A 22489-nucleotide genomic window follows, 5' to 3' on the forward strand; every position below is an offset into this window, starting at 1 on the left:
TATATCCAAACATTTCAGGGCACAGAAAGAAAGGAAACGGGATGGCTTCTTCAGGAGATCAATGATCATAGCAATGAATGCTTGACAGGTCTCTTGTATGTCATCATTACAAACCTGACATTTTTAAGGAGACAGTGTACAATTTTCAATGTATGCTGAACAAAAATATATACCCAACATGTGAAGTGTTGGTCCCATGTTTCATGAGCGGATATATAATACCCCAGGAATGTTCAATATGCACAAAAAGCTTATTTCTTTCAAATTTTGCGTACACATTTGTTTACAATACCTATTAGTGACAATTTCTCCTTTCCCAAGATAATCCATCCACCTGACAGGTGTGGCATATCAAGAAACTAATTAAACAGCATGATCATTGTGCTGGGGACAATAAATGGCCACTCGAAAATGTGCAGTTTTGTCACACAACACAATGCCACAGATGTATCAAGTTTTGAGGGAGCGTGAAATTGGCATGCCGACTGCAGCAATATCTACCAGAGCTGTTGCCGGAGAATTTTATTTTCAGAGGACCCATGGCTTTCGACCTTCGTCTCTCCCGAGCCCGTACCGGAGCTGTAGCGTTGAGACAAGATAGTAACTACTAACAAATGGATACCACGAAAAGGGGGTAAAGTTTAAAAAAAAAAATTCAAGTACAAGACCGTGACAGACAATCCAGTCAAAGGCACTCAGTAGCAGTTATTTTGGTCTGTCTTCACCTAAAGGATTCTGTTGCTTTATCAGGTAAGAGAGGACTACAGATGGTGTTCATGCATATATCAACAATCAAAGTTGATTTCAAGAAATATAAATGTAAAGTTAAAATAAGAAAGCATATCTTAGGAAAGTTATGTAGCCTCTTTATTCATTTTTCCATTTTTGGACTTACAAATGAATTATATATAAACATTAATTATTGAGGAATGTAACTGATAAATGTATCATGGGGGGAATTCCGACCTGAGTTAAGAACTAGTAAATGGAATGGAATTCCCTTTTCATGCACTTTTCTCTCTCCGGACCTTGAACTTAAGCATGAGAATAGCATGCTATTCACTAGCTATTTGTTGGCAGTGGAGATTAAATGTTTAATTTTTTTTTTTCACCTTTATTTAACCAGGTAGGCTAGTTGAGAACAAATTCTCATTTACAACTGCGACCTGGCCAAGATAAAGCAAAGCAGTGTGAACAGACAACAACACAGAGGGGATGGGGATGAGGTAGGGAAATTGGGTGGGCTATTTACCGATGGACTATGTACAGCTGCAGCGATCAGTTAGCTGCTCAGATAGCAGATGTTTAATGTTGGTGAGGGAGATAAAAGTCTCCAACTTCAGCGATTTTTGCAATTCGTTCCAGTCACAGGCAGCAGAGAACTGGAAGGAAAGGCGGCCAAATGAGGTGTTGGCTTTAGGGATGATCAGTGAGATACACCTGCTGGAGCGCGTGCTATGGGTGGATGTTGCAATCGTGACCAGTGAAGGTGTGGCGGATGTGTGTCTACAGATATACATTAATCTGAATTTGACTTTACAGGTGAGGAAATGTTGCGAGATATATACAGTGGTGCAAAAAAGTATTTAGTCAGCCACCAATTGTGCAAGTTCTCCCACTTAAAAAGATGAGAGGCCTGTAATTTTCATCATAGGTACACTTCAACTATGACAGACAAAATGAGGGAAAAAATCCAGAAAATCACATTGTAGGATTTTTAATGAATTTATTTGCAAATTATGGTGGAAAATAAGTATTTGGTCAATAACAAAAGTTTATCTCAATACTTTGTTATATACCCTTTGTTGGCAATGACAGAGGTCAAACGTTTTCTGTAAGTCTTCACAAGGTTTTCACACACTGTTGCTGGTATTTTGGCCCATTCCTCCATGCAGATCGCCTCTAGAGCAGTAATGTTTTGGGGCTGTTGCTGGGCAACACGGACTTTCAACTCCCTCCAAAGTTTTTCTATGGGGTTGAGACCTGGAGACTGGCTAGGCCACTCCAGGACCTTGAAATGCTTCTTACGAAGCCACTCCTTCGTTGCCCGGGCTGTGTGTTTGGGTTCATTGTCATGCTGAAAGACCCAGCCACGTTTCATCTTCAATGCCCTTGCTGATGGAAGGAGGTTTTCACTCAAAATCTCACGATAGCCCATTCATTCTTTCCTTTACACGGATCAGACGTCCTGGTTCCTTTGCAGAAAAACAGCCCCAAAGCATGATGTTTCCACCCTATGCTTAACAGTAGGTATGGTGTTCTTTGGATGCAACTCAGCATTCTTTGTCCTCCAAACACGACGAGTTGAGTTTTTACCAAAAAGTTATATTTTGGTTTCATCTGACCATATGACATTCTCCCAATCTTCTTCTGGATCATCCAAATGCTCTCTAGCAACCTTCAGACGGGCCTGGACATGTACTGGCTTAAGCAGGGGGACACGTCTGGCACTGCAGAATTTGAGTTCCTGGCGGCGTAGTGTGTTACTGATGGTAGGCTTTGTTACTTTGGTCCCAGCTCTCTGCAAGTCATTCACTAGGTCCCCCCGTGTGGTTCTAGGATTTTTGCTCACCGTTCTTGGGATCATTTTGACCCCACGGGGTGAGATCTTGCGTGGAGCCCCAGATCGAGGGAGATTATCAGTGGTCTTGTATGTCTTCCATTTCCTAATAATTGCTCTCAGATGAAACCAAAATGTAACTTTTTGGTAAAAACTCAACTCGTCGTGTTTGGAGGACAAAGAATGCTGAGTTGCATCCAAAGAACACCATACCTACTGTGAAGCATGGGGGTGGAAACATCATGCTTTAGGGCTGTTTTTCTGCAATGGGACCAGGACGACTGATCCGTGTAAAGGATCCATGTAAAGGAAAGAATGAATGGGGCCATGTATCGTGAGATTTTGAGTGAAAACCTCCTTCCATCAGCAAGGGCATTGAAGATGAAACGTGGCTGGGTCTTTCAGCATGACAATGATCCCAAACACACTGCCCGGGCAACAAAGGAGTGGCTTCGTAAGAAGCATTTCAAGGTCCTGGAGTGGCCTAGACAGTCTCCAGATCTCAACCCCATAGAAACTCTTTGGAGGGAGTTGAAAGTTCGTGTTGCCCAGCAACAGCCCCAAAACATCACCTCTCTAGAGGAGATCGGCATGGAGGAATGGGCCAAAATACCAGCAACAGTGTGTGAAAACCTTGTGAAGACTTACAGAAAAGGTTTGACCTCTGTCATTGCCAACAAAGGGTATATAACAAAGTATTGAGAAACTTTTGTTATTGACCAAATACTTATTTTCCACCATAATTTGCAAATAAATTCATAAAAAATCCTACAATGTGATTTTCTGGATTTTTTCCCTCATTTTGTCTGTCATAGTTGAAGTGTACCTATGATGAAAATTACAGGCCTCTCATCTTTTTAAGTGGGAGAACTTGCACAATTGGTGGCTGACTAAATACTTTTTTGCCCCACTGTATATCGCAGAATCTGTTTAGTGTTACATATTGAATAGAGCCTTTGGTTAAGGGTTAAGCAAGAACCCAGAGAGGTTAACGATAGAGTTGCGGGACAAACTTGCCACATGCAGTTGGGCTGAAACATAAACCATGGCTTTCCTTAAAACATTTCTGACCACAGATTTTATGCATATTGAAAATTATGCATGTGAGAACATTTGGGAATACATGTTTATGATTCTTCCTCTTTGCAAATTATACCCAACATATTTATTTGGACTTCGTCCCCATTTGTCAAACAACATAATCTACTAGATAAGGGTAACTGATCTTGTTAGCTATTGGTGGCACGTCTTAGTTTAACAAAACCAAAGTACTGATTGCACTTTCTCCTTGTCCATAGAGTGTATTTAAGGTAAGGAAACGAATGTATTGAAAAGGAAATACAGAAATATCTAATTTACATAAGTATTTCCATCCTTAGGATTTTGGCTGTGCTTAGCTTCATTCAATTTATTCTTTATCGTGAAAAACTCCCCAGCCCTTAATGATTACAAGGATACCCATAACATGATGCAGCCACAACTATATTTGAAAATATAGAGTGGTACTGAGTAATGGGTTGTATTGAATTTGACCCAAATAACACATTGTATTCAGGAAAAAAAGTAATTTGTTTAGTCACCATTGACCTAATGGGGAAATCCCTGAGGGGTTTCCTTCCTCTCCGGCAACTGCGTTAGGAAGGGCGACTGTATCTTTGTCGTGACTGGGTGTATTTATACACCATCCAAAGTTTAATTAATATCTTCACCATGCTCAAAGGGATATTCAATGCCTGCTTTTTAAATGTTTGGCGATCTACCAATAGGTGCGCTTCTTTGTGAGGCATTGGAAAACCTCCCTTGTCGTTGTGGTTGAATCTGTGTTTGAAATTCACTGCTCGACTGAAGGACCTTACAGATATCTGTATGTGTGGGGTACAGAGATGAGGTAGTCATGCACAGTCCATGCAATGTATTATGTGACTTGTTAAGCACATTTAATTTTTTTACTTATTTAGGCTTGCAGTAACAAATATGTTGAACAATTATTGACTCAAGACATTTCAGCTTTTCATATGTAATTTGTAAGAATTCCCCCTTGACATTATGGGGTACTGTGTAGACGCCAGTGACAAAACATCTACATTTAATCTGTTTTAAATTCAGGCTGTAACACAACAAAATGTTGAGCTGTGAATACTTTCTGAAGGCACTGTCATTTTAGAAGTTTCTCCCATTTCCACAGAGAAACTCTGGAGCTCTGTTAAAGTGACCATCGGGTTCTTGGTCACCTCCCTGACTAAGGCCCTTCTCCCCTGATTGCTCAGTTTGGCCAGCTCTAGGGAAGAGTCTTGGTGGTTCCAAACTTCTTCCGTTTAAGAATGATGGAGGCCAATGTGTAGGAGGAAACACTGTACATTTTGCAACCGTATCAGCGTGCACTGCGCCCGGCCCGCCACAGGAGTCGCTAGTGCGCGATGGGAAAAGGATATCCCTGCTTAGACCACTGCACTACTCGGGAGACCCCCAACTGTGGGACCTTATAAAGACTGGTGTGTGTGCCTTTCCAAATCATGTCCAATCAATTGTATTTAAGACAGGTGGACTCTAATCAAGTTGTAGAAACATGAGGATGATCAATGGAAACAGGATGCACCTGGGGATGCACTCGAGCTCAATTTCAAGTCTCATAGCAAAGGGTCTGAATACGTATGTAAAGCTAGAAAATGACCCATCGTGTGACCTGTTAAGAGGAAGTTTGTTATTGTTGCCTCATGTAGAGTGCTCTGTTTCAGTTGTCTGCCAACAATATTCATCCATCCTTTACGTTGTATGCCATAGGAAGCTTTGTCAGTGAGTATTTTCATTCCTTTTGCATGCGTCTTTCGTTTCAGAGCATTATCTCTGGAATTTGGATGTGTATGTTTACTTCGTGGACTAGATGGACAGCACTAGCTTAATTGCTACAGTATGTTAGCCTAGCTTTTGTTGTCAGTGAGTAAAATATCAGGTTACGTTCATATCTAGTTTGTATTTTAGGACAGATTACATTGTCTTATGCAGACATTATTGCCTTTGTTTCAGTTTCACACTATTTCAACTCAATGAATCTTGTGAACATGGAGATCATGATTTGAGGATTATTTTTGGGAAGGAGTTTTCTTGTCAAAATATGCACACTAACCAGTATAAAAACATACTTGGACGCTGTAAAAAGTGTTACCAAAATGCTAATAAGCTGTTACGTTCCCCAGCAAGAAACTCCAAATTGTCCTCCAAACAGAAGGGGGAACTAAAAAATAGTCACTAAAACAAAACAGGTGGTGTTCTGGGAGTGGTTTTGAAAGACACTCATGGGGATGTCCACTGAAATTTGACTAGCAACAACTGGGCCCTAAAAGACACCCAGAATGAGCACACACTAAAGTTGCCCAAGAGGCAAACAAAACCCACACCAAACTTAAAAGACAGGAAGCAAACCAAAACAAAAAAGAAGATCAGAAGGTTTTTCTTACAAATCAAAATAGGGAGTGCCAACTAATCTCACATAGGGCAAAACATGCAGTCAAACAAAATGTGTGCCAGGGCTACACTCTGACTAAACAAAGCCCACTCTTGAAAGACAATCATCAACCAAGTTGTCCCTACCAAGGACATGTTTGATTTCAAAGGGGAACTCCTGCAATATGAGACTCCAACGAAGGAGTCAGCAATTATTGGAGCTCGTCTTATGCAGGAAAACGAGAGGGTTATGATCGATATAGACCACCAGAGGGGTAGAGGCCGATGCATGAACCTCAGTGCTGAAGAGCCAGTAAAAGCGATCGTTTCCTTCGATAGTCAAGTACAGTTCCTTTGAAAAGTACCCCACTGGTTGCTCAACATCTCCTGCAGAGACTAAAAGGGTCTTTGTCGTCTCAAAAGCTTCCTTTCAACATTCTGTTTCAGACTAGGACAAAATTAGTTACGCAAAATACGGACATATGTCTTGTTGACCTACCATACTACCATCGTGAGTCAACCTCAGTATCTCTTGTCGAAGTGTAACTGGAACGACAATTTGAGATACTGGGCCTATCATCTTGCCCAGAAGTGGCACGTGAACGCCAAGGGGGAACTAACAAACAGTTACTAACAATCAAAACAAAACTGGTGGGGTTCTGTAAAACACTCATGGGGAAAGGAAACACTCACTGAAAGATGCCTAGCAATAACTGGGCCCTAAGACACCCACCATAAGCGCCCACTAAATTTGCCCAAGAAGAGGCAATTTCAGGCCGAGATGGAAATACACTTTCACTGTAAACTCAAACGACCTGAACTAGACATAGGATAGTACAAACTATAATGGACCAGTATGTTTAAATAAATAATCTTTGAGGACTAACAATCACCAAAATAAAAGACAGACAGGGCGAATTGAAAATTCCCCAAAACAATGAATTGAGCAGTATTGGTTTTGAAATGTATATATGTTCGAGCAAAAGAACACAGCATTAACCATGGCAAAATGTACATAACTGCAAGAAATTTGCTTTAAAACTTCAACATTTTCTCTCAGCTCCATGTCAAAATGTGTAGAATTGCAGGAAATGATCTTTAAAATTCTAAAATGTATCTACACCGACGACCTTTCGGGCCTCTATGTTCTCAAAAATCCTGCCACCTAAACATTTTTTTATCCAGAAAAAAAACCTGTTATAATTTGGCAAGCTGAGTTTGATTAGCTGAGCACCTTCCTAATGTTGGGACCACCTCCAGGAGCAGAGCCTAAACGACAATACTAAATTATCATTCACATGTTATGTTCAATGAAATGTGATGTCAACCGAATAATGTTCTCATGACAGAACTGTATTTTGGGTTAAGCTCACGGTGCATTAGAAGTTATTCTTCAAGAATAAATTGGTTAGCAGTATATCACTAGATGAAATTAACATTTAATAGCAGAAAATCTTCCAGATTGTTTCAGAAAATGCCCATACAGTCACTACCTCAAAAAAGCCAACAAGTTAGTTTTAATTACACTGATATGGCAGTCAGTACTAACTGAAATCCATGAGTGTAACAGGAATTTCCAGGTGAACCAAAAAGGAGAGCAGTCGTTCATAAAGTCAATTCATTCAATCTTCTTTACAAGTTTTTTTGTAAACAGGGAGAATATCATTCAGCACAGAAGCAGAGAGAAATGTCTACTTCGTCTTCTCTAGATCAGACCCTTATATTCTTATCACACTGCACCAAATGTTCTGTAAACACTGGCCTTAGAGGCGTGTAGGATGTAAAAACAAGACAGTGATGTCATTACCTGGAAGTGATCGGAAGGCAAGCATTTCGCTACACCCACAATAACATCTGCTAAATATGTGCATGTGACCAATGAAATTGGATTTGATCGCAGGTAAAATAAAACAGTAGTGTGTGCTTTGCCCAGTCTGGCGACATCCAAATCAACAGGTAGTTTCATCTTTACATTCAAGTCTAGAGACCTGCTCTCACACTTTTAACTAGTACCCACATTGGATATGATTGCGCCTTTCCACCTTCCAATCAACACCATTCGGTTGTTCTACTACTACAGTGCCTTGCGAAAGTATTCGGCCCCCTTGAACTTTGCGACCTTTTGCCACATTTCAGGCTTCAAACATAAAGATATAAAACTGTATTTTTTTGTGAAGAATCAACAACAAGTGGGACACAATCATGAAGTGGAACGACATTTATTGGATATTTCAAACTTTTTTAACAAATCAAAAACTGAAAAATTGGGCGTGCAAAATTATTCAGCCCCCTTAAGTTAATACTTTGTAGCGCCACCTTTTGCTGTGATTACAGCTGTAAGTCGCTTGGGGTATGTCTCTATCAGTTTTGCACATCGAGAGACTGAAATTTTTTCCCATTCCTTCTTGCAAAACAGCTCGAGCTCAGTGAGGTTGGATGGAGAGCATTTGTGAACATACAGTTTTATATCTTTATGTTTGAAGCCTGAAATGTGGCAAAAGGTCGCAAAGTTCAAGGGGGCCGAATACTTTCGCAAGGCACTGTACATTTCCGCATTAGTATTTAAATTCAACAAGTAAAAGATTGCAGCAGACAACCCAGTCAGTCGGTAGCGTTCTTTTGGTTTGTCTTCGCGATAAGGATTCTTTGGCTAAATGAGGTAACAGAGGACTACACATGGTACATTACAAGAAATATAAATGGAAGGTTGCTCAGCCATTTCCTGGTTGTATGGATTGTTAACGGTTTGCGTGGATTCAGTTTGTCACAAAACAAGGATAGTGTAGAGAATCATTGTGCAATTTAAACGGCTGTGAAATATCTGTTCAATAACCAAAAATTATGTATAGTGTAACTGGTATGTATAGCCTCTTTAAAGGGAAAATGTCACCCAAATTACAAACAAACCACTATCTCCAAATATTAACTTCTTATTATCTGTGTGTGCCCAAAATTCAATGTAAATCAGTATCCCACAAATTAGCATGTTTCGTGTCCAAATTATACCAACATTTCTACAAATGGATTGTGTTGCTCAATAATGTTAATTGTGAGATGATTTCAACATGAAACATGAAGGGTTGGGCTCAAATTTACCCTAGCTGCCTATCCTACCCAATGATAATGTATAGTGCATTTGGAAAGTATTCAGACCCCTTTACTTTTTTTCCACATACATTACAGCCTTATTCTAAAATGCATTAAATACAAAAAAATACAAATCAATCTACACACAATACCCCATAATGATAAAGCAAGAACAGGTTTTAGAAATAAAAAAATTAAAAAGCAGAAATGCCTAATTTACGTAAGTATTCAGACCCTTAGCTATGAGATTCAAAATTGAGCTCAGGTGCATCCTGTTTCCATTGACCATCATTGATGTTTCTACAACTTGATTAGAGTCCACCAATGGTAAATTCAATTTATTGGACATGATTTGGAAAGGCACACAGCTGTCAATATAAGGTCGCAGAGTTGACAGTGCATGTCAGTGCAAAAACCAAGCCATCAGGTCGAAGGAATTGTCTGTAGAGCTCCGAGACACGATTCTGTCTGCGGCAGAGATCTGGAGAAGGGTACCAAAACATTTCTGCAGCATTGAAGGTCCCCAAGAACACAGCGGCCTCCATCATTCTTAAATGGAAGCAGTTTGGAACCACCAACACTCTGCCGAGAGCTGGCTGCCCGGCCAAACTGAGCAATCGGAGGAGAAGGGCCTTGGTTAGGGAAGGGACCAATCACATTATCTGTTACTTTCTCACGGGAAACTTTCACTCTTGCGCTGACATTGAGAAACAAAACATGCCAATTTGAAAAAAAAAAAAACAGGAGTTTTTTGGCGAGAATTAAGACGACTTTCGAGTAGTAAGACGTATGTATAAATGCAACCAATACCATTAATAAGAAGGGGCTAGAAGCATCTTATGGTGAGCTACCGAGTGGCTAGGACAGGCAAGCCCCATACTATTGTGGAGGACTTAATTATTTCTGCTGCCCCAGATATGGCTGGGACAATGCAGGGGAAAAGGCAAATAAAACTACACAGACAATGCCTTCATCAAACAGCACTGCTTCACGATGCATCAGTGACATGGCAGGAGATGTTTTGAGACAATTACTGCTTCGCATACAAGCCAGCGAATTCTATGCATTACAGCTGGATGAGTCAACAGACATGGCGGGCCTGGCACAGCTCCTGGTATATGTCCGTTACATTTATGGGAGGTCAATTAAGGAAGACATTCTCTTCTGCAAACCACTGAAAACCAGGACAACAGGAGAGGCTATTTTTAAAGTACTAGACAGCTTTGTGACATCAAACAGACTTTTACAACATTCAGAAGTGTGCTGGTTATCAAGGGGCAAAGTATTGACACGTTTTTAAAAATTGAGAGACGAGCTTAAAGTTTTCTTTACTGACCATCATTTTCACTTGTCGAACCTCTTGCATGATGACGAGTTTCTCACACGACTGGCCTATCTGGATGATGTTTTTTCTTTCCTGAATGATCTAAATCTAGGATTACTGGGACTCTCTGCAACTATATTCAATGTGCGGGACAACATTGAGACTATGATTAAGAAGTTGGAGCTCTTCTCTGTCTGCATTAACATGGACAACTCACAGGTCTTTCCATCATTATAGGATTTTTTGTGTGTGCAAATGAACTCAAGCTTTCGGACAATGTCAAATGTGATATAGCGAAGCACCTGAGTGAGCTGGGTGCGCAATTACGCAGGTACTTTCCCGAAATGGATGACACAAACAACTGGGTTCGTTATCTCTTTCATGCCCTGCCTCCAGTCCACTTACAGATATCTGAACAAGAGAGCCTCATCGAAATTGCAACAAGTGGTTATGTGAAAATTTGATTTAATCAGAAGCCACTGCCAGATTTCTGGATATGGCTGCGCTCAGAGTATCCTGCCTTGGCAAAAGGCACTGTTAAGACACTGATGCCCTTTGCAACCAAGTACCTATGTGAGAGTGGATTCTCGGCCATCACTAGCATGAAAACTAAATACATGCGCAGACTGTGTGTGGGAAATGATTTAAGACTCTCTCCAAGACAACCCAACATTTCAGAGTTCTGTGCATCCTTTCAAGCACACCTGCCTCATTAACCTGTGGTGAGTTATTCACCATTTTTGATGAACAAATAAGGTTTTATATGTAAGATGGCTAAAATAAAGAGCAAATTTATTGATTATTTTTATATTATTATTTGTGCCCTGGTCCTATAACAGCTCTTTGTCACTTCCCACCTGCCGGGTTGTGACCAAAACTCACACTCATTCTTATGTTTAATAAATGTATCGTATAATGTGTGTGTGTGGCAGGCTTACAATGATGACAAAAACATTTGAGAGTGCTCTGACCCTGGTGCTAGAGGGGTACGCAGTTGTAGGTTGAATGTTTGAAGGGGTAAGGGGCTATAAAGTTTGGGAAGCACTGGCCTAGACTAAAAACTCAAGGAATGAGGTAACTCCTATTTCAAGAGAGAATAAATCAAATCAAATATTATTTGTCACATGCACCGAATACAATGAATACCATGAAATGCTTACTTACAAGTCTGCTGCTGCTACTCTCTGTTTATCATATATGCATAGTCACTTTAACTATACATTCATGTACATACTACCTCAATTGGGCCGACCAACCAGTGCTACCGCACATTGGCTAACCGGGCTTTCTGCATTGTGTCCCGCCACCCACCACCCATCAACCGCACTTTTACGCTACTGCTACTCTCTATTCATCATATATGCATAGTCACTTTAATCATATCGACATGTACATACTACCTTAATCAGCTTGACTAACCGGTGTCGGTATGTAGCCTCGCTACTGTATATAGCCTGTCTTTTTACTGTTTTATTTCTTTACCTACCTATTGTTCACCTAATACCTTTTTTGCACTGTTGGTAAGAGCCTGTAAGTAAGCATTTCCCTGTAATGTCTACACCTGTTGTATTCGAGGCACATGACAAATAGAATTTGATTTGATTTTTACCAAGAACGCAGTTAAGAAAAATAAGAGTTAAGAAAATATTTAGTAAATAAACTAAAGTAAGGAAGTAACACAATAAAATAGCAATAGCAAGGCTATATACAGGGGGTACCATGTACCGAGTCAATGTGAAGGGGTACAGGTTAGTCAAATAAATTGAGGTTATATGTACATGTAGGTAGGGGTAAAGTGACTATGCATAGGTAATGAACAGTGAGTCACAGCAGTGTAAAAAACGGGGGTCGATGCAAATAAGCCGGATATTTTGGTATTTTATTAGGATTCCCATTAGCTGTTGCAAAAGCAGCAGCTAAACTTCCTGGGGTCCACACAAAACATGAAACATGAAATAATACAGAACATCAATAGACAAGAACAGCTCAAGGACAGAACTAAATACATTTTTTCAAAAGGCACACGTAGCCTACATATCAATGCATGCACACAAACTATCTAGGACAAATAGGGGAGAAGCATTGTGCCGTGAGGTGACATTTGAAACCAGGTTTGCTGTTTATTTGAGCAACATGAGATGGAAGAAAGTTCCATGCAATAAGGGCTCTATATAATACTGTACGCTTTCTTGAATTTGTTCTGGACTTTGGAACTGGCATGTCTGGTGGGATAAGTGTGTGTGTCAGAGCTGTGTGTAAGTTGACTACGAAAACCATTTGGGATTTTCAACACATTGTTTCTTATAAAAATAAGAAGTGATGCAGTCAGTCTCTCTTCAACTCTTAGCCAAGAGAGACTGGCATGTATAGTATTTATATCAGCCCTCTGATTACAAGGAAGAGCTAAATGTGTCACTCTGTTCTGGGCCAGCTGCAGATTAACTAGGTCCTTCGTTGCAGCACTGGACCACACGACTGGACAATAATCAAGATTAGACAAAACTAGAGCCTGCAGAACTTGCTTTTTGGAGTGTGGTGTCATGATCATTGAATCTATATGTTTTTACCATGACAGTTTCAATCTAAGGTAACGCCAAGTGTCTCCTCAACTTGCTCAACAGCCACACCATTCATTACCAGATTCAGCTGAGGTCTAGAACTTAAGGCACAATTTGTACCAAATTTGATTAACTGTTCAGCAGGGGGTAGAAGATGTTAAGGAGCCTTTTGGACCTAGACTTGGCACTCTGATACTGCTTTCCGTGCGGTAGCAGAGAGAACAGTCTATGACAAGGGTGGCTGGAGTCTTTGACAATTTGTAGGGCCTTCCTCTGACACCGCCTTGTATAGAGGTCCTGGGTGGCAGGAAGCTTGGCCCCAGTGATGTACTTGGCCATATGCACTTCCCTCTGTAGCGCCTTGCGGTCGGAGGTTGAGCTGTTGCCATACCAGGTGGTGATGCATCCAGTCAGGCACTCTCGATGGTGCAGCTGTAGAGGTTTTTGAGGATCTGAGGACCCATGCCAAATCTTTTCAGGTGTCCTGAGGGGCAATAGGCATTGTCGTGCCCTCTTCACAACTGTCTTGGTTGGTGATAGTTTGTTGGTGATGTGGACACCAAGGAACTTGAAGCCCCTGTCCTGCTGCACTAATGCATGTGAATGGGGGTGTGCTCGGCCCTCCTTTTCCTGTAGACCACGATCATCTCCTTTGTCTTGATCACGTTGAGGGAGAGGTTGTTGTTCTGGCACCACACTGCCAGGTCTCTGACCTCCACCCTATAGGCTGTCTCATCGTTGTTGTTCAGGCCTACCACCGTTGTGTCGTCTGCTATCTTAATGAAGGTGTTGGAGTCGTGCTTGGCCTCATAGTCGTGTGTGAACAGGGAGTACACGAGGGGACTAAGCATGCAACCCTGAGGGGCCTCTGTTTTGAGGATCAGCGGGTCAGATGTGTTGTTGCCTACTCTTACCACCTGGGACGGCCCGTCAGGAAATCCAGGATCCAGTTGCAGAGGGAGGTGTTTAGTCCCAGGGTCTTTAGCTTAGTGATGAGCTTTGAGGGCACTATGGTGTTGAACGCTAAGCTGTAGTCAATGAACAGCATTCTCACGTAGGTGTTCCTCCTTGTCCAGGTGGGAAAGGGCAGTGTGGAGTGCAATAGAGATTGCGTCATCTGTGGATATGTTGGGACGGTATGTGAATTGGAGTGGGTCTACGGTTTCTGGGATGATGGTGTTGATGTTAGCCATGACCAGCCTTTCAAAGCACTTCATAGCTACAGACGTGTGCCATGGCTATGTCCATGTAATCTGTGTCATCTTCCAGGTCTATGTGCTTCTTTCTCAATGGACTGTAAATGGTGCTTACCTGTGTTCTCAACTCTTGCATTATTGTATTATTTTCCTGGGACACCTCCCGCCTTCCCCAACAGCAGCCAGAGTCTTGTGAAATCACAAGATAGTATTGTAGGAGAAAAAAAAGGTTTAATCAGCTAGTTTAACCGGTGTATGATCTGATTTGTTACAGCTTTCCTGCAAATTGAGTTGCTTGCAACTATGTTGTATTCGGATAGCTTCACGTAACACCCCAAGCAACTGATAAGCAATTACTCGGCAACTTGGTTGCATCCAGTTGCAAAAACATCTACTTTGTGAAACTAGTTGTAAGCAACAGTCAATCAAAACAAATGCTTTTGTCACCTGATCCATAGCTGTCATTGCTGCAGGATCCGCAATCAAGTTGAATAGAGGAGACATTAGCCTAATGGGAGCTTTAAATAAATATTGTCATCGTGGACAGTCATGGTTTATGTACATGGTTTATTAGTCAATAAATGTTATTTTTCTGGTGAGGCTAGGTTGTTATAGTATTTTTTACAAGAAGATCAACTTTTTTTCCTGCTCGCTTTCTTTCGAAATGGGTAAAGCAATAGTCACATGGGAAAATATGAAATTAAGATGAAATTCTTAATCTGGTGTGCCTCGCCCAGATCAACATGAATTTGTATGGGGTCTAGTCTAGGTCTGATAAACGCACACCGTGTTTTGGGATATCAAATACAGATAACGTCATTGGAGAAGCATGTTAACAGTTACCAGCTTCTATGTGTCCATATAAAGGGTACTGGAGACTGGGGCCATGTGGAAGTGCCTGTCCAAATATGTCTGCATCTTCCTCCTGCTGACCCTGTCAGGCGTCTTCTTCCTGTTCCGCAACATCAGCATTCTAGAGGTGAGGAGGAAAGTGATCTTCCCCAGTACAAGTCCAAGCTTACTTCCATCACAATCTACCTGTGTTACTCTATGACCTTCTCCCCCTCAGTGACCTCTACTCTCATCCACAGTGGAAGTTAGACCTATGCATCTGGGAACTATGCAGCAACCACTCAGAGGGCCCTACTCCCCTGGACCACAATCAAAGCTGTAACCACCTGAGCCAGGGCCAGGAGCGCACACCTGAGGAAGCTCTGGAGGAGCATTACCTCCTGGAGTCCATTGCCTGGCCAGAGCCTCCGCCCCGGCCCACGTCTATACCCCTGGAACAGACCAGTGACCCTGCGCACAGCCATTTTGCAGTGCTGCCAGCAGTGGGTGGGAGAGAGTGGCACGTGGGGGACCAGCTGGAGTCTCTGGTCCTTATGAAAGATTTCCAGGGACATCCCAAGAGCCATGGTGGGGACTTCTTGCTGGCTAGGCTGCACTCCCCAGAGCTGGGGGCGGGCGTTGCAGGACAGGTGTTGGACCACCAGAATGGGACCTACTCTGCCATTTTTCTGTTACTGTGGGAGGGGTCTGTACAAGTGGAGGTGACACTAGTTCATCCTAGTGAGGCAGTTGCTGTTCTACGAAACTTACGTGAAGAACGGCCCAACCGGGTGCTTTACAAGAGCCTGTTCAAATGTGGATTACTCTCTGAGACCACAATGTGTAACCTTTGTCTGCCGACCAACCAGGAGCCGCTGTGCAATTACACAGACCCCCACACGGGTGAACCCTGGTACTGCTACAAGCCTAAGCAGCTGCTGAGCTGTGACACACGAATCAACCACTTCAAGGCAGGCTACCAGAAAGATCTGATAACCGACAAAGAAGCACTGCTCTTCCAGAGGTTAGAGTGGGGTAAAAAATAGTGTGTGTGGCAATGAGCGTATGTTTTACCTTAGACCTACGCAGCCTTTTCTCCAATATACAATTACAGAATGTTGTTCAGGTGATTGTTATTGCTTGCGTTTAAACATTTCAAATTATTATTTTACTTTTTTAAGTGGCGTAAACCTCAAAACACGTATTCGGGCTAAGGGGTCTGCCAGTGTCACTGTGCTGCCTAAGAAGAAAGGTAGGAAAAATTGTTGCAGTGTGAAGACAAATCGGAGAGTGTATATAAAGTGATGGTAGCTGGTGCATCATGTTTCCTCTCTTATTTCAGACAAACCAAAGGTGGAAAGCAGCCATGCAAAGCCAGCGCCTGTCAGGACCACTCCCTCTGGGTATTACTTCCAAGGGTCATGGCAGTCCCTGGGTGATGTCGTGATGCGCCAGTTTAATGATCCAACTGCCATTACTCAGTGTGTGAAGGGCAAGGTGGTGTACATGTACGGAGACTCCACCGTTAGACAGTACTATGAGTTCCTCACCAACGTATTGCCAGGTGAGTGCTGTTTGCCAAACCTATTACATCTCACACTCACACATTCTCTCTCTATAGATCCGTTTATACAGGGCTGTTGTGGAGCAGGTTGAGAGCTTCAAGTTCCTTGGTGACCACATCACTAATTACCTAACATGGTCCACACACACCCGCACAGTCATGAAGAGGGCACGGCAGCACCTCTTCCCCCTCGGGAGGTTGAAAAGATTTGGCATGGGCCCTCGGATCCTCAAAAGTTCCTCAACTGCACCATCGAGAGCATCTCGACTGGCTGCAACACCACATGGTATGGCAAATGTGGACAGCCCAGTACATCACTGTGGCCAAGGTCCCTGCCATCCAAGACCTCTATATCAGACTCCAACCACTAGACTATATGTGCAAACCATATACACACTCACTAGACTATATATACACACACACTACATTGACACTCCTAAACAAAACCAACACATTCACATGCACTACATGCGCACATACACACATAACACACACGCAGACCGACATAACACATTACACACACACACACTCTCACACACACACACTTTCCATAACCGTCCTTTGCTGCTGCTGCTCTGTTCTTTATTTTACTCATATTATTATCTATCCTGATGACTAGTCACTTTACCCTGCCTTCATGTATATACAGTTAAAGTCGGAAGTTTACATACACCTAGGTTGGAGTCATTAAAACTCGTTTTTCAACCACTTCACAAATTTCTTGTTAACAAACTATAGTTTTGGCAAGTCGGTGAGGACATCTACTTTGTGCATGACACAAGTAATTTTTCCAACAATTGTTTACAGACAGATTATTTCACTTATAATTCACTGTATCACAATTCCAGTGGTTCAGAAGTTTACATACACTAAGTTGACTGTGTTTACATACACTAAGTTGACTGTGCCTTTAAACAGCTCAGAAAAATTTAAAAAATGGCTTTAGAAGCTTCTGATAGGCTAATTGACAAAATTTGAGTCAATTGGAGATGAACGTGTGGATGTATTTCAAGGCCTACCTTCAAACTCAGTGCCTCTTTGCTTGACATCATAGGAAAATCAAAAGAAATCAGCCCAAGACCTCAGAAAAAAAGTATGGTTCATCCTGAAGGTACCACGTTCATCTGTACAGACAATAGTACGCAAGTATAAACACCATGGGACCACGCAGCCGTCATACCGCTCAGGAAGGAGACGCGTTCTGTCTCCTAGAAATGAATGCACTTTGGTGCGAAAAGTGCAAATCAATCCCAGATCAACAGCAAAGGACCTTTTGAAGATGCTAGAGGAAACAGGTACAAAAGTATCTATATACACAGTATCTATATCCTATATCAACATAACATGAAAGGTCGCTCCGCAAGGAAGAAGCCACTTCTCCAAAACCGCCATAAAAAAAGCCAGACTACGGTTTGCAACTTGCTTGTACTTTTTGGAACAATGTCCTATAGTCTGATGAAACAAAAATAGAACTGTTCTGCCATAATGCCCCTCGTTATGTTTGGAGGTAAAATGGGGAGGCTTGCAAGCCGAAGAATAACATCCCCACCGTGAAGCACAGGGGTGGCAGCATCATGTTGTGGGGGTGCTTTACTGCAGGAGGGACTGATGCACTTCACAAAATAGATGGCATTATGACAAAAGAAAATTATGTGGATATATTGAAGCAACATCTCAAGACATCAGTCAGGACTTTAAAGCTTGGTCGCAAATGGGTCTTCCAAATGAACAATGACCCCAAGCATACTTCCAATATTGTGGCAAAATGGCTTAAGGACAGCAAAGTCAAGGTATTGGCGTGGCCATTACAAAGCCCTGACCTCAAACCTATAGAATATTTGTGTGCAGAACTGAAAAAGCGTGTGCGAGCAAGGAGGCCTACAAACCTGACTCAGTTACACCAGCTCTGTCAGGAGGAATGGGCCAAAATTCACCCAATTTATTGTGGGAAGATTGTGGAAGGCTACCCGAAACGTTTGACCCAATTTAAACAAAGTTGGAAGTTGGAAGTTTACATACACCTTAGCCAAATACATTTAAACTCAGATTTTCACAATTCCTGACATTTAATCAGAGTAATAGTTCCCTGTCTCAAGTCAGTTAGGATCACCACTTTATTTTAAAAATGTGAAATGTCAGAATAATAGAAGAGAGAATTATTTATTTCAGCTTTTATTTCTTTCATAACATTCCCAGTGGGTCAGACGTTTACATACACTCAATTAGTATTTGGTAGCATTGCCTCTAAATTGTTTAACTTTGGTCAAACGTTTTAGGTAGCCTTCCACAAGCTTCCCACAATAAGTTGGGTGAATATTGTCCCTTTCCTCCTGACAGAGCTGGTGCCAGTGCAAAATTGAATAATTGAAAACATCATGGGCTACATAAAGGCCAAGGACTGAATTTAAACTGAACTACAAATGTACTGGGAATGTATGGGACAGAGTATGATGGAGTTGCAGAAGAAAAGCATGACAAGTGTATGGCCTAATTCTCCGCCTGTAGGCTACCTTTAGATCTAGCCAGAATGAAAGGTGGATGGGTGGTGATTAGTCTATTTCGGTTGCTGTATCAGATATGAAAATGATACATTAGCATTGCAATCCTTTTCGATTTGATTCTATTCTTTAATATTCTGTGAATATTTGAGCATTTTCCAGCTGTCAATCAAGTGCAGCAGATGTCCAAACTGATGCGTAAAAAGCGCATAGCTTTCTGCAAGCATGAGCAGGGCCTTATCCAATATATTGCAGGCTTCAATATGAAGGCCTCTTTAAGATACCTTTTATATTTATACATGATTCCTTTATAAAGCCACTTGACTGACATGCTTCTTTGCACTTTTTATCATTTGCTGCTTTTATCCATGCATTTTCAGAATTTGACCACTCGTCTTGCTTATCAGAATTATTGAGGTTCCATTAGCGAATGATCAATGATTTGTCCTATACCAAAGGTTATTTAGAATACAAGATTACAATAATATAAAGACAACGTATGTAAACATCCATGCGTAAAGAACAACCCTGTCCAGACATGTTTGGATAATATGTTGCGCCATTCAGAGATGCAATTTGTATCCTACTCAATAACTTAACCTGTTTCTGTTTTTACCGTGTACATTAGGACCCAAGTGTCCTTTTTATTTATACTGTGCAATAATTGTATTTTATACACATATCCAGATGTGGTGACCTTTTTAGGGATGGGAGAGATTCACTGAATATTTATTTGAATGGCTGTGGACAGGTTGAGGTTATCGGGACAGTAGCCTATTGCGCCCAGTCTTAAATCGTTGGATAACAAAAGTAGGCTGTAATGATGAGTATAAAACTATTGTTTATAAAAGTGTGCTGTTTTCTGTTGATTTACACAGCTTGGGTCATAACGGGAGGTCCAAGGCAGTTTAGATTAATTTGCATACAGGTAGGGACCAAGAAATCTGGTCCAAATACGGACGAAGTGGGCAGAGAAGAGACATATGTAATTAAGTGTAGACAACAAATCTCGATCAGATAGTGATCAAATCTTGATCGCGATGGCGACAACCATGTTTATGCAAGGTGTAATCGTGGCTTCTGTCACATACATTCATCTCACTCTCTCTCTCTCTGTCACAGAGTTGAAGGATTTCAACCTTCGAAGTCCGGTGAGGGCAGGGCCCTTCATGGCGGTGGACATCCCCCACAATATCCTGCTGAAGTACCGCAGCCATGGCCCCCCCATCACCTGGACCCCTCTCAGCATCAGTCAGCTGCGCTATGTAGCTAATGAGCTGGATGGCCTGGCCGGGGGCTCAGACACTGTTGTAGTCATCAGTGTTTGGGCCCATTTCTGTACCTTCCCTGTGCAGGTTTACATTCGTCGACTCCGCCACATTCGAAGGGCGGTTGTGCGGCTTCTGAACCGGGCTCCGGGGACTGTGGTAGTGGTGCGCTCGGCAAACCTCCGGGCCCAAAGCCTAGAAGAGACCCTCATCGTCAGTGACTGGTTTTCGGTTCAGTTGGACGGGGTGATCAAGGCCATGTTTAGGGGCCTGAATATCAAGTTAGTGGATGCCTGGGAGATGACCCTTGCCCACCACCTCCCACACAATATCCACCCGCCCCTCCGATCATTAAGAACATGATAAACACTATCCTCTCTCACATCTGCCCAGTGAAGAACTAGCAGAGAAATTACATTATTTCTGGCACAATTTACAAAATAACTAGCATGGGTGGAGCATTGTCCAACTAGGTCACATGATTCATCACTTGAGCCTGCTAAATTTTAACATCTACGAGCAAAAAGTATGTCTCAACACCATTAAGAGTCTAAATGACAATGGCATCCTACTAGCATATCTAGTGACAGAAAGATTGCCTCAAATCAACATGTAGCTTTTGTCCAGGCTGCGCTCTCCAAATTCCAAAGATTGCAATTTATTGTACAATGAAATCGTTTTTTTTTACAGTTGTGGTTTTAGTCTTTGTACTGTACCTCTGCTTTAAAAAAGAAAGGAATTCACTTTTCAATTAAAAAAAAGCCATTTATGGGAATTTTTTCAAAGGTGTGTGAAACTGGTGATGTCAGTCTTTTTGTGCCCACTTTGGTTTTGGAGAAGTGTTTGACGGAAAGACACCTGCCCACGGGGCTCAAAAGTTTTAATGATAAGGTTTCGTTTTAATGATAAGGTTGTGTCCAAGTGCCCTACAGAAACAAGGGTGTGCAGATTTGTTGGCGTCATGGTTGCACCACTACTACAGCAGAAACGGCCTGCTTCTCACCCAACCAGGTCAACAATGTTTCTCTGGTAATATGAGTCAGATCATTTTTCTTCCTCTAGCGAATCTCCAGGACCGCATTTTACATTCATAAACCATGTAGTGGGCTGTTCTAAAAACTACTCAAGTGTCGTTGACCCTTTACACTTTGTTCAGTCATGTTACATCATTGGCTAGCTAGCTAACAACCTTGTAACTTTACAAGTATATCCAAACATTTCAGGGCACAGAAAGAAAGGAAACGGGATGGCTTCTTCAGGAGATCAATGATCATAGCAATGAATGCATGACAGGTCTCTTGTATGTGGGATGTTGGCTATCAACAACAAGGCAACTCCTATGACTAATTGGGAATGGGACGCAAGCGTAGGATTGATCACCCTGTCGCTGGCCGCCTTTGGGGAGGGTGTATAGTGTGAAAGGCCGAAACACCCTAGGAACCAAAGGTACACTACTGACGATGCGCTCCCCAAATTTCACCACGCTCACTGTTCATTAACTCTTGGAAGTGCTTGCACAAAGGATAGTAACATCTCATCCTGTGTTCTTATAATCTATGTCATCATTACAAACCTGACATTTTTAAGGAGACAGTGTACAATTTTCAATGTATGCTGAACAAAAATATATACCCAACATGTAAAGTGTTGGTCCCATGTTTCATGAGCGGATATATAAGATTTCAGGAATGTTCCATACGCACAAAAAGCTTATTTCTCTCATATTGTGTACACATTTGTTTACATACCGATTTAGTGAGAATTTCTCCTTTCCCAATATAAGCCATCCACCTGACAGGTGTGGCATATCAAGAAACTAATTAAACAGCATGATCATTGTGCTGAGGACAATAAATGGCCACTCTAAAATGTGCAGTTTTGTCACACAACACAATGCCACAGATGTATGTAAGTTTTGATGGAGCGCGCAATTGGCATGCTGACTGCAGGAATGTCCACCTGCGCTGTTGCCAGAGAATCTATTGTTAATTTCTCTACCATAAGCCGCTTCCAACGTCATTTTAGAGAATTTTTCAGTACGTCCAACTGGCCTCACAACACAGACCATGTGTAATCACGCCAGCCCAGGACCTCCACATCCAGCTTCTTCACCTGCGGGATCATCTGAGACCAACCACCCGGACAGCTGATGAAACTGTGAG

At 41.9% G+C, this 22489-nt stretch overlaps 1 protein-coding gene across 1 annotated transcript; it reads left to right on the top strand.

The window, feature by feature from the left end:
• The first annotated feature begins 396 nt into the window (after positions 1–396).
• Positions 397–21131, top strand: LOC112260007 (NXPE family member 3). Its single transcript, XM_024434780.2, is given in 7 exon segments — positions 397–750; positions 15013–15145; positions 15258–16021; positions 16179–16249; positions 16340–16561; positions 20182–20664; positions 20667–21131. Coding segments are annotated over 6 exon segments (1698 nt in total). The 5' UTR covers positions 397–750; positions 15013–15052; the 3' UTR covers positions 20732–21131.
• The last annotated feature ends 1358 nt before the right edge of the window (positions 21132–22489 follow it).

Source organism: Oncorhynchus tshawytscha, linkage group LG10 (assembly GCF_018296145.1).
Source record: "Oncorhynchus tshawytscha isolate Ot180627B linkage group LG10, Otsh_v2.0, whole genome shotgun sequence".
NCBI classification, from domain to species: Eukaryota; Metazoa; Chordata; class Actinopteri; order Salmoniformes; family Salmonidae; genus Oncorhynchus; species Oncorhynchus tshawytscha.